Source organism: Chrysemys picta, chromosome 5 (genome assembly GCF_011386835.1).
Source record: "Chrysemys picta bellii isolate R12L10 chromosome 5, ASM1138683v2, whole genome shotgun sequence".
Taxonomy (NCBI): Eukaryota; Metazoa; Chordata; order Testudines; family Emydidae; genus Chrysemys; species Chrysemys picta.
The window spans coordinates 71,355,433-71,369,064 of record NC_088795.1 but is presented as its reverse complement, the minus strand read 5'-3'; the positions used below and the strand labels follow the sequence as shown (position 1 = coordinate 71,369,064).

Here is a 13,632-nt window from a genome sequence, read left to right as displayed (position 1 = left end):
ATGTGAGTACAGTTCCACCCCACCCGGACTGTCACCTCCTTCCTAGACAAGGATACGCTGCCTCCCCCTAGACGCAGTGTCCTTTCCCTCCCATAAGGATACGATGTCCGTCCCGTCCCCGTCCCCAACCCAGTCACACTCATATACCCCAGACTGGGATATGGTGCCACTCATGCCCCCCCCATACATGGATACAGTATCACTCCTCTTGAAAGAAGGTATCAGCCTCCCCCCTGCCCCCCTCACTGGGATCGGAGGGGCCAGACTGGCGGTGCAGCTGAGCCCAGCTCCCTGGCCACATCGCCACATGCCCTCAGAGACAGGAGGCAGTGTATCGGCCATCCACAGGCAGTGATATATTGCTCCCCCAAGTGTGTCCTTCCTCCACTGAAAGAATGCCACTTGCCAAGAGTGTTCTCTCCCCCACCCCCTCGCCAGGGTGTGTCACCTCTCTTCCCCACTATGTGTCCTCCCCCATACATGGAAAAGAGGTACACATGCACAAATATGTGCCAAATATATAGCGTTCCTGACGTATATATGTGTAATAAAATATATTTTATTTCCGGAGATATCTAAGTAACTATAACTTTAATAACAAAATCCAGAGAATAAGGTTATTAATGTTGTATGTGCATATGTATGTAATATATCCTACACTCATATGTCTTATATGAAAAGTGAATATTCTCCAGGCCTGAAATAAATTTTGAAAGTAATTTTTAACTCTGTTCCTGAGACAGATTGTGTGTGTCCGTTTTGTGTCTCTTTCTCCGGCTAGACTCACAATGAACTCTAGAGAAGCCCCATGCACATAATAAAAACCTATATTATGTGTCTAGTAGTATTACACCAAACAGCTGTGTTTCTTAGCATCAGTTACTGGAAGCTTTCTGTGACCAGCTAGCCACTCAAAAAGTCTGGGAGGAGGGGATGGGAGGGAGAGAGAGAGTGTAAATCTCTATGTATACATATTATATATGTATGTAGCAGTGAAGGATTATGAGCAAAATAAGTGATTTTCTTGTTGAGTGTCCTTGGTGAGCTTCCTGGTGGCATGTTGCCTTTGCTCCTGTTACTGGATACATTGCATTCATGTTTTACTACCAGTATTCCAGCACTCAATACACCATAAAATTATTTTGGTAATAGTTTTCTGGCACTTCTTGGATATAATACCAGCACTGCAATCTATAATTTTGTCAACTTCTTTAGTACACTTAAAAGCTTGTGAATTAGTTTCTGTTTTCAAGACTAAAATGCTAAAACAAACAAACAAAAAACAAAACAAAACCCTTCCTCTTTTGCTTCTCAAAAACTTGACAAATTAGATTTTTTTTAGCTCATTCTAGACGTACACCTGACCCTGCTAACCACTCTCTGATGGTGGACTCTTTAGTCCTGTAGAACAGCTTGCAGAATCAGTCTTATTTTTATTCTCTTTTGTTTGTTTTCATTATGGAAAGGGCAGTTCTGTCTAATATTAAACAAATTGTAAAAAATATAAATTTGTCTATTAAGTGTGTTTTCCACAGTCATTTATTAATCTATCCTACAAGGACAAACTTATTAAACTCTAAAATGGTTTAAGAATATTGAAGATAATTAACGGTTAAAAGCAGACAGAACTGCAGTTTAAAACCTTAATTGTTACTCTTGATCACCATGCTTGAGCCAAGTAGCTCACTAATGTAGATAAGATTGCCATTATGATGACCAGAGATAATTCTCTGCTGTTATTGCCTTTCATAAATTGTTCATATTTACAGAAAACTTTTATCTATATGTTTTAAATTATTATTAAACATTTATCCACAAACTGAATATCTGTACGGGCTTGTCTTGAATTAGACTGGAGATCTTTTAATTTTTCATGTTGCTTAGTGCAGAAATCTTGTTAGAGGAAATATTTTTGTGGACTCATTTTAAAAAAGCTAATTATTTTTTCCAGATTATTAATGCTTTGTTCTTTTTCTTTGTTTTCTAAACAATTTCAGAGCAAAGTCTGAAGAGGCATGGATGTAACATGAGTCCCTTTAAGTACTCAGAACAGATATGAATTTTGCAAAGTTTATTTTTTGGTAAATTAGATAAAAATGGATGAATCGGCTTTGTTGGATCTGTTGGAGTGTCCTGTTTGCTTAGAACGTCTTGATGCTTCTGCAAAAGTCTTGCCTTGCCAACACACATTTTGCAAACGTTGTTTGCTGGGCATCGTGAGTTCTCGAAATGAGCTTCGTTGCCCAGAATGTAGGACTTTAGTTGATTGCAGTGTTGATGAACTTCCCAGTAATATTCTACTGGTTAGACTACTGGATGGCATCAAGCAAAAGCCCTGGAAACCTGGCACTGGTGGTGGGACTAGTTGCACAAATGCATTAAGAGCCCAGAGCAGCACTGTTGCTACTTGTGGTTCAAAAGACCCACAGAGCTCGCAAGGTGGACAGCAGCAAAGAGTACAAGCGCGGAGTCCCCCTGTTAGGGTAAGTATCCACTATAAATGATAAACCATACCTACAGGTAGCAGTTGTTGTGTTGTTGTTGTTGCAATTATATCTCTTTCTAGACTCTTTCAGAACAGTTGAATAACAACATTTGTTGCTTCAGGGGTTAAAAAAGGGCAATCAAATGTGTCCTCTGCAAAAGCAAAATCGTATCTGTTCATTCACAGTTATGATTTAAACCAATTTTTCTGTGTAACAAAAGCTTTGAGCAACTGTTGATAGCACATTTCCAGGGAAAAGGTCAATATTTATCACATTCTTATATTATATACTCTTGGCTTTAGTCTTCATATATTTATATTGCTAGTTACTGATTGCTGGGGAAAATGTTTATAGCCAAAGGGTAGGATGCATTTTTCTGTTTAAAACTCTTAATTGTTGAATTTAAAATAGTTCAGGGGGAAGAAAACCAGCACAGGCCCTTAATATTCCCATTGACACTAAAGAGGAAGCTAAATAACTTGAACAAGACAGTTTGTATGAATTGATTGGTTGCATAATGAACAATTATTCAGTTTTGCTAAGAATATTTTAAATTGTTTGCTACTCGTTAACTCTAACACTAGAAATTGATTTTATTCTAGGTTGCTCTATGTTCTATTGATTTTTCTGTAAGAACAAGTATTGCAATCAGATTTTCATAAATTTTCTATAATGGTTGTTTAGCTCTTAAGGGGAAATTCTTGCCTCATTGAAGTCAATGGGGATTTTGCCATTGACTTTAGTGGAGCCAGGATTTCACCTCTATCTAAGAACCCTAGAATTGGTGGTGTTTGATAATTTCTCTCTACTTTTTCACTTTATTTTTAAACGGGAAGATTTTCTAACTATCTTTCATAAATTGTTCTATCACTTAATGGGTTGGCTACTTCCTTTTGATTTTTTTTTTCATTATTTTACTTTTGATTAGTACCATAAGGATCATATTTATGCAAGTTTTCTGTTTTGTTTTCAGTAAAGTAGATAGATTAGCTAAAGTTCAATTATTAGGAAGTGTTGTATTGGTGAGTACATGGAAAATTCTCTTGATTATCATATTTAATATCTCTGTATGATAATATTTTAACTTGTTTTGTATGTATGAAATCCGTGCACTGAGAATTGAGCTTATTGGCTCGTACCTTTGCTTCTGTTTCTTCTTGGATTCATTCAACTCTTTCATGCCTTATACTCAAAACTCCAGTAGCTTAATTTATTATGATTTTTTCTAGAACCAGAAATTGAGATCATTTTATGAGCTGATTTGACCCATCTTTGTTTTATCTAATGACAGACCAGATTAGCTTCTTTTAAAAGCTTTTGTGGCACATTTAATGAAACTTGTAGATGCAGAGCTTCTGGGTATGAATTGAAATTGGCTTAATGATTTATGTGCTTTACCTGTTTGAAGAATGCATTGTATTTTGAGAAATGGCCTGATGAAGTTGAAGAAAGGGATGCAAGTATTAATTTTAGAGAGCTATTCTTTATCTCAGGCTACATCTACACTACGGGGGGGGGTCGATTTAAGATACGCAAAATCAGCTATTCAGAATATCAGAATTCGACGTATCGCAGCCGACTTACCCCGCTGTAGGGACGGCAGCAAAATCGACCTCTGCGGCTTCCCATCGACGGCGCTTACTCCCACCTCCGCTGGTGGAGTAAAAGCGTCGATTCGGGGATCGATTGTCGCGTCCCATCGATCCCCGAGAGGTCGATTTCTACCCGCCGATTCAGGCAGGTAGTGTAGACTCAGCCTCAGGTAAATCATCTATATATTTAGTTTTCTTTGTGGCTAAGGAATCAATGACTTGCACTGGATAACTTAAATAATTACTGCTTACCTGAATTACTGGTATTTCTCAGATACCACTTATGTACATCACATACGTCAAACTGTGTTGAGAATATAAAATGTATGGATTCTTCCACCAGGTTTTATATTTTGGCCTTTATATTCTAATATTCACACTACGATTTTCTTTAGAAATTTAAAAAAGTAATTTGTCATGTCATTCTCTGTAAAGTGTCTAATGCAGTGGTTCTCAAACTTTTGTACTGGTGACCCCTTTCACATAGCAAGCGACCCCCCCCCCTTATAAATTAAAAACACTTTTTATATGTTTAACACCATTATAAAAGCTGGATGTAAAGCGGGGTTTGGGTTGGAGGCTGACAGCTTGCAACTCCCCATATAATAACCTCACGACCCCCTGAGGGGTCCCAACCCCCAGTTTGAGAACCCCTGGTCTAATGACTTGTATTGAGTATGTCAGTAATAAGTGCAGATACTGATGGAGTAAAAATATCCAAAAGGGTACATCAACTTTTGTTTAAAAACTGAACTTTGTGAAGAAACAATAGCAGTTACAAAAAGGCCCTTAACCTCTCCCAGAACCCCAAAGCAATTTAACATTACCTCCAGCAGCTAGCAAAAATCTTCAATTGCAAAAATACAAAATACCAGTATAATTTCAGTACTTATTATCCTTTAGACCTTTCTAAACACATACATTTTTAAAAAGGTAATAATTTCTATAAAGTAAGATTTATATTTCATCAATGTGCTGTGAACTTATTCAAGTATTCTTCATAACTTCTCAGGTTTATGGGAAAATTAATATTGAATATTCCCTTTTGAATTCTTCTCTAGGTTTAAATGTACTACAGTATTCTGATGTGCATCATTTGTGTTTCCATGTTGTGCAGAGCAGAAACTGATAACATATGGCATGTTGCATCAGTTTATTAGTTATGTTATACCATGTGCCAGTAGAATTGTGGCCATGTGGTTCCCTCATGTAGTTAACTGACATTGAATGAACATTAACAGCAGACTTGAACATGTACAATATGCTGCGCACATCTTTTTCCAGAGATCTAAGACCATAATATAGACATTCCTGTTTTATCTTTGGTGTGGGGGTGAGGAAGGGTGACCCACAACCACTCACCCATTCTGGCCTGTCGAGGCTCTTTTGGTGGAGAGGAGGAACATGAAAATCAGGTGCTTGTTCTGTGAAGGGAGCAGCTACCTAACTTCTTCATCAAAAGAGTTAAAGAACAAAAGTAGAGTGAGAGCGCGCAGAAAATCTATCAACAAAAAATAGGAAATGGCAATTTATGTTGCTACAATTTTAAGCTGAATGCAGCAGTTGTATTAAGAACTGTAAAATAGGGGTGGCTGCACTACAAATGTATCAGATGGTTTCTTTACTGGACATTGGGTGTAGAAGAGTCTTTCAAGATGAGTGGCAGAATCAGTCGATTTGTTGAGGTATGAAATTTTGCTAAAGGGGAACTAATAAACTAATGTTGCTCTTAAATTAAATGAAGTGAATGTAGGTGAGGATTGCCAAGTCATAAAACATTCCGCTTGTACCTTAAGGAAATATTAAACCAATACATGCCCTTTCAGAAGATGTTTTATTTTTCAGAAAAGGTTAATATGTCATGCACTGTTGCATGAATTTCTGAACTGTGTCAGTGGCTGTGGAATTGCTAGCCCTTTTATTACACAGTGCTGTGTACTGCGTTCTTTTTGTGTATATGAACACATTGTGCAATAAGCAAAAAAAATGTACTGAGCTTCTACAAGATTCATGATACGAACATAATTTTGAGAACAGTTGCAGATTGTTAAGTCTATCAACAGTTTTTAAGTTAGTTTTCATTTGCAAGAATCTGAAACTGGCCTTTATAGCAGCAGTTGGGAAGGACTGGAGATGTTTCAGGGAATATAAACACTTTAAAAAATGTTCTTGAATTTTTGTATGCATAATACATATGTACACACGCTCCTTTCTTCATTCTCCAAGGTATTTCTATTTTAACCATTTTCCTGGTGGAGACTATAGCCTTAGCTAAAGTTTGTTGCTATATTTCCACTATAACATATCACATGCCTGTGAGTAACATTTACCCTGTAGCCAACAGAAAAGGTGCTGTTTTATTTGAAAATGGTGGGGTATCTGCATGGCAGTCTGGGAGCACTGGTCTTTGTATTCTCCATATTGTGGGACAAGAAACATTCTGAAATCTAGCAGGCAATGAAAATGCTGTTGTGGTTGGGAGATCTGTTAGTGATCTCCTATATGTAGTTGTCTGTAGATTTCTGTTCTTGGGGAATTTTTTTTTTTTTTTTGACACGTTCTGACATCACAGTTATTTGCAGCAACTCTTTGAATTTCACCAGCAATAAAGCTCTTATGCAGAAGTACCTTTTGTTTGTCCCATTAAGTTTCATTCAGGTTTCATTCAGGTTTAGCTGAGCTATAAAGTATTAAATTAAACCCTATCATTTCCATTCTCTCTTGTGTTCTTCAGGAAAATTTTGGCAGCATGGTAAAATAATAATGAACACAAACATTCTGAAGTGCTGGGCCCACGCCATTGCCAAAGCATCAGCAGCACATGCTACACTGAGAATGCCTGGGAGCTGCTGGAGCTGCAAGGGAGGGAGGAGAGTGAGGCGAGGATCTCCCTCCCAATCATACTCTCTGGGAGCGGCACACGGCCTAGCATCCCCATTTCCCCCTCTGGGGGCAGCACATAGTGAGGGAGCCCTTCGCTTTCTGGGAGGTTGGGAGGAAAGACTCAGGGTGTGCGGGCCAGTCTGGGCTTCCCTGACAGCTAGTTGCACTCAGTATACGACACCAGCAAACCATGCACCCCTCCTTCCTGTATAACCGCTTTCTTATTCTGCCAGCTAATATAATTTAGTCCTGTGCAGGGTGGATTTGATTTAAATCATGATTTAAATCATTACTCAGGAAGACTTGATTTAAACATGGATTTCTACATAAAAGTGCATTCTTGTTGGTTGTTATAACCTTAATACATATTTTTCACAACTCAGAGATAGATTTAGGTTTCATTTTTAGAAGGTACACACTATACATTTGTAAGTGACTTATTTTGAAAACTTTTCAGATTAGTTTTACAGCTATATCAGAAAATGAATGATTGTTTGGTTATTTCATTTACCAAAGGTAATTGAAGCAGATATTTATGAAGTCATTGGGAGGTGAGCTATCTCTATTTCAACAGGTTAATCATTAATATTTGGAGGATTTTCTTGCCATGCTGTATTAGGAGGAGAACATCACGAGACAGATATTTAAATTGTTTTATTTAACTAAAACAACGTTATATATTCTGGATTTTTTTTCTTCAACAGCAAACATATAACATTTTAACAAAACAGCATATGCATTTTTGAATTTAGTTAAACATTCAATTTTTTTAAAATCAGGTTTGTTTTTGTTAAAATCGTTTTTAACTAAAATTAGTTAAATGAATTTTTTTTTTTTTAAAAACCACAAAGTCAATTTAATTTATGTCGGCCAGGTCAACATGAGAAACTTAAAATATTGGCTTCTGCAGCTAACTCAGTCGTCTTCACCTTCATTTTCCTGTTTGTTCATAATCTGGAAAAGAAAAACAAGCTTTCCTGCTTTTTCAGGTCCCAAATAATTTCTCAATTTGGAATGAATTAGTCCAAAGGAAGAAAATATTCTTTCTACACTGGCAGAAGAAGCTACTGCTGTTAAAAGTGAGATTATCACTTCAACTGTCTCTGAATCCAAGTGTTTAAGGGACTTCCACCAGTTCACTGGCGTGACTTCCTTTAAAACATCATCAGCAAACATATATTTCTTGAATGGTTCTTATTCCCAAACTGGGTCTTTTTTATGGCCTGTTGCCATTATAGGTTTTCCCTTCTAGTGAGAAGATGGTATGATATAGGGTTACCATATTTAAAAAATAAAAAAAGAGGACACTCCACGGGCCATGGCCCCGCCCCTTTCCCACCCCAGCCCCGCCCCAACTCCGCCCCTTCCCCAATGTCCCCGCCCTAACTCCCCCTCCTCCCTCCCGGCCACGTGAAAAGGGCTGCCCAAGCGCTACCGGCTTCACGGTTTGCTGGGCAGCCCCCAGACCCTGCGCCCCTGGCCGGCGCTTCCCCAGCGCAGCTGGAGCCCAGGAGGGGAAGAGCCCAGCCGGGGGCGCAGGGTCTGGAGGCTGCCCGGCAAACCGTGAAGCCGCTAGCGCTCGGGCTTCCGGCAGCCGCCGGCCGGGCTCTTCCCCTTCCGGGCTCCAGCTGCTTTACTACGGTGGCTGGGGTCCGAAGGCAAGGGCGCTGCCCGAAGCCGGAGCGCTCAGGTAGCTTGGCTCTTAAGCCGAAAAGTCAGGGGAGGAGCAGAGCAGCCGCGGGAGGGGAAGTGCCTGGCCAGTATTTTCCCGGACATGTTCGGCTTTTTGGCAATTCCACCCGGACGGGGGTTTGATTACCAAAAAGCCAGACCTGTCCGGGAAAAAACGGACATATGGTAACCCTAATATGATAGATCTCAAATCAATGAAGGCTACACTCAGAAAGACCTCAAGACTTCTGGAATGTGCTGCTCAAACAGTTTCACTTTTGTTTCTACTGCCTGTCCCTCCCTTCTCACATTTATCGCCAGACTTCTTCTCCTTGTCCAGATCTATTCAGCCCCCAACAGTCTTCTATTCATTGAACTTTTTGAAGCTTTGCACTTTTAGAGGTAAGAGATTGACTCTGTGCACACAAATTTGCAGAGGGACAATAGGGTTGAGGTCTGTTATTTCTCACCTCTCTCTTTATTTATTTATTTAGGGTTACCATACGTCCGGATTTTCCCGGACATGTCCGGCTTTTTGGGTTCCAAATCCCCGTCCGGGGGGAAAGCCCAAAAAGCCGGACATGTCCGGGAAAATCAGGACATGCCGGCCGGCAGTGCGGGTGCTCGGGGGTCGGGCCGGGTGCTCGGGGGTCGGGCCGGGGGCTCCGCGGTACGGTGCCTAGCCGGGGGCTCCGGGGCCGGGCGCTCGGGGGCTTCGGCCGGGCGCTCGGGGGCTCCGGCGGGGCCGGGGGCTCGGGGGCTCCGGTGGGGCCGGGGGATCGGGGGCTCCACCGGGGCTGGGCCGGGGGCTCCGGCGGGGCCAGGTCGGCTGGGCCGGGGCCTCCGGCGGGGCTGGGTCGGGTCGGCAGGGCTGGGGGCTCTGGCGGGGCCGGGCCGGGGGATCGGGGGCGCCGGCCGGGGACTCGGGGGCCGGGCCGGCGGTGCCAGCCTGGGCCGGGGGTGGTGGGCCCGGGGCCGGCACCCCAGGGCCAGGGACAGCCTGGCCCGTGCCTCCTCCCCCCACACTCCCCCTTACCTGCTTCAGGCTTCCCGCGACTCAAATGTTCGCGGGAAGCAGGGGAGGGGGCGGAGACTTTGGGGAGGGGGCGGAGTTGGGGCGGGGCTGGGGGCGGGGGCGGGGCCCTGTGGAGTGTCCTCCTTTGGGAGGCACAAAATATGGTAACCCTATATTTATTTAACAACATTTTTGCTGTTAACAAGCATGTTATCTCTGGAGACACAAATCCACAGTCTGAGAACTGCAAAACTAAGCATCTCTGAATTTATAATCCCTATTCCATGATGAGATATTTTTGAGCTATAATGTATCTTCATTAGAACTATCTTTAGATAGGTTTTTCCTCAAAAAGCATTTTATCAAAAAAAATCTTTTTTTTTTTTTTTTTTAAATCATTGATTTTTGTCCACCTTGGTCCTGTGGTAGATGACCATTCTGAATGCCCAGGCATCAAACCCAGATAATGACACAAGTTTGCAGGGAGGAGGGGAGGTTATATTGTACATAATATAATTTGTGTTTGCCTATTTCTTTTCAAAAGAATATCCTAGGAAGTCACATTAAAAAAACTACATTAAAATAATGTTGTTTAGATAGGCAAAGTGCTTGAAATTTAGGAAATGCCTGATTTCTGGTTGTTCATGCAACATCAATCCCTCCACCTCCGAAGCACACATGCATTATGATAGTCTTCAATTGCAAGATTATATACAATGTTTTTCCACAGGACACTTGCCTCATTCAGTGCAGATTTTGGTCCCACAATGGGACAGAGTTTAGGTTACACAAGCAACCATAAATTTGGTATTTCCTAACTTTTGAGTGTGTGACTTTGCAGCCTAAATAATTTGGGTGTTTATAGTGTGTGTGTGTGTGTGTGTGTTTTAGAATGTGCAGGGTGTATGATGGGGTAGGGACAAAGCTGCAGTGTGTCCCAAGTTATAATTTAAAGGAGGCTGTGACAGATGCACATAAACATTCAGAAATGAAAATTACAGAACATTTGACAAGATTCTGTTTACCAATATATGCCTACTTTTCTTTCCAACATGCTCTTAAAAAGAGTAAAAACAGTATATTTCTCTTAAGGTTGCTTGTTAGGTATTTATGAATTCTGAAATTGAGTAAGATAATATTTTAACTGGTTCTGTATAACAATTCTTCGTCATGTTATATTCAATTATACTTGAGTGACCGTAGTATCTGTAGCAGATTAATGAACTGTCTCTTGTGTTGTCACTGTGTGTTTTCTAAATAACTATGCGAAGGAGGAGGTGGGGGAAATGATCTTTATGCTATGCCAGTGGATTGGCATTCAGAACTTCTAGATTCAATTCCTTGGTCTGACACATACTTCCTTTATAACCTTGCACAAGTACTCAGGTTTCTTTGTGCCTCTGTTTCTCATCTATAAATAGGAATAATACTTCTATTGTCTGACTCATTGTTTAGCTTGTTATGCTTTGTGGGGCAGGGATTGCATCTACTTTCCAAATTGGGGCCACTAGGCACTACATTAGTAAACACAGTTCACACATTCAGTGTTCAGATTAAATTTCAGTGTAATTTACAGATTGCTTCAGAGAGATGTTCACAGTACGTTTTCTGTGCCAAGGATTGTCCTATGGCTTGTGTTGAATCATTGGAGGGATTTCACATTGGTTTTGGACAATTAATAGTAAATTAGATAAATAGCTCAGCAAGGGAGAGGCAGACTTTTTTTTTTTTTTTAATCTTTAGAAGCTACTATATTTTTTGGCTTGAGAAATTTGTGTCCGACTGCAATACTAGTGTGATAGATCATTGTTTTTTTGAAAATATATACACCTCTACCCCAATATAATGATGTCCTCACGAGCCAAAAAATCTTACCGCATTATAGGTGAAACCGCGTTATATCGAACTTGCTTTGATCCACCGGAGTGCACAGCCCCGCCCCCTGGAGCGCTGCTTTACCGTGTTATATCCGAATTCATTTTATATCAGGTCGCGTTATATAGGGGTAGAGGTGTACTATGAATGCTACTGCTAATCCAGAAAGGTTTTATTCATATATTTTGACTCTTGATAGCAAACTTGAACCATCTGCTTGTTGAAACAGCTGAATAATTAGTGTTACCCAATCATTTAGAAGACAGTTAAGTTTTGAAGTAATTTTTTAGCGTAACTTCACAATGCAGGTTATTTTGTTTGAAAATAACACACTGTGTACGTTATATTCAAAAACATTACATCTTTGTTGTTGATAAATTGTTTTTGTGGATATCACTGGACAGACTCTGTTGCCTGAACAAGCACATCTCACCGGCTGTCTTATTCATTATCTTAGTATTTCTCTATCTCTCGAGGCTATATCAAGAGCTTCTGTGAAACAGGAAATAGTTTAGACTGACATGAAATAGTATTTTTTGGTAAAAGCAGGTGCAATAAATTGGCAAGTGTGGTTACTGCTCTGTACAAAAAGTTTTGATCATTCAGAAAAAAAGATTTAAAAGTTATACTTTAAACATATCCATGAAAGGGACATTTTGTAAAAATAACCTTTCTGTGTTTTTGCTTATTACCATAGAATTTAGGGACTATTAAAATAGCTGGATTGACAAGATACTGGTAAAATACCAGTTAGTCATGTAATTGAGTTATTTTATGTGTGGTGTGTAGCTTTTGTTTGGTACCTCTTAGGCCTGGTCTACACTAACCCCCCAATTCGAACTAAGGTACGCAACTTCAGCTATGTGAATAAAGTAGCTGAAGTCGACGTACCTTAGTTCGAACTTACCGCGGTCCAGACGCGGCAGGTAGGCTCCCCCGTCAACTCCACGTACTCGTCGCGCCGAGCAGAATTACCGGAGTCGATGGCGAGTACTTCTGGGTTCGATTTATCGCGTCCAGACAAGACGCGATAAATCGAACCCAGAAGTTCGATTGCCTGCCGCCGAACCAGCGCGTAAGTATAGACAAGCCCTTATTTCAAAATGTCTAGCTGTACGAGCACTGGCAGAAGCAGCCAAAGCAGAAACTGATGCACTGGGGGTGAGGGGAAAAAATGGTGCTTACCCAATGTCATCTATGCCACCGCACCCAGAATTGTGCAAGGGAGACCCCCCACAACACACACACTCTGGGTCCTGGGTGGTGCCTCAACCCTTACCCCCATGTGGCCTTGGAAAAAAAACTGCAAAGAGGAACTATGCAGAAACTCCACCTTTTTAAGAGGAGCTGCAGATGCAGCCAAAGCAGAGACCTACAGACATTCAGAAAACTTTCTACAGTTTTGACTGAACTTTCTCTGCCCTGTGCTGATTGGCTGTTTGTATCAGCTCTCTCTTAACTTTACCTTTACTCTTAACTTGCCCCCTCTTACACTTTTCTTCCTTGCCTTGTCCCCTTCATCCCCTTCCTTTCAATGTCCCCTCTCTCTTCACTTTTCATTTAGTTTTATCCCCTCCTAACTAAACCCACCAAAATAAATACATTTAAAAAATCATAGCAATAACCTGAAGGTTGCTGCCATCACGTTGTTCAATCTGTTATGTTATTTCTTTTTTTCTACCTTGTGTTTCTTGTCTATTCAACCTGTAAGCTCTTTGGAAAGGTACTGTTTGCTATTCTGTGTTTGTACAGATCCTAGTACGATGGGGACCCATGTATGGTGGTCTTTATGCTCTAACACAATAAACATTATTAATAATTGATAAAATAAGCAGAGTATGATTTTGTTTCTTGGTGTTTCAGTAGATGGATATGGGAGCCTCCCAGTAAAATTTATAGGGTGGTGTCAACTGTTGTATGGATGAAAAGCGCTGTATAGAGTTAATGTTGTTTAATATTTTTGTCTGTATTGCATATTTTGTTTCTTCATCCTGTTCTTTTTTTGTTTGTTATGCTTGACTTTCTCTTCAAGGGGAAACCTATCCTGTTTGACAGGATGTGAATCTCTCAAAATAGTTATTGGTTAAATATAAATTGGTTTTCTATGAGC

The 13,632-nt window shown here is 40.6% G+C and overlaps 1 protein-coding gene across 7 annotated transcripts in view; it reads left to right on the top strand.

Moving 5' to 3' along the window:
- SH3RF1 (SH3 domain containing ring finger 1) overlaps window positions 1–13,632 on the top strand; it is a 168,698-nt gene that overhangs the window by 843 nt on the left and 154,223 nt on the right. For all 7 annotated transcript variants that reach the window (XR_010601407.1, XR_006172597.2, XM_065596551.1 and 4 more), the window contains exon 2: window positions 1,998–2,483. Coding sequence is in view for 5 of the 7 variants with exons in the window: in XM_065596551.1 (XP_065452623.1) it covers window positions 2,097–2,483 (387 nt within the window). In the remaining 2 variants the exon portion in view is untranslated. The remainder of the gene's footprint in view (window positions 1–1,997; window positions 2,484–13,632) is intronic.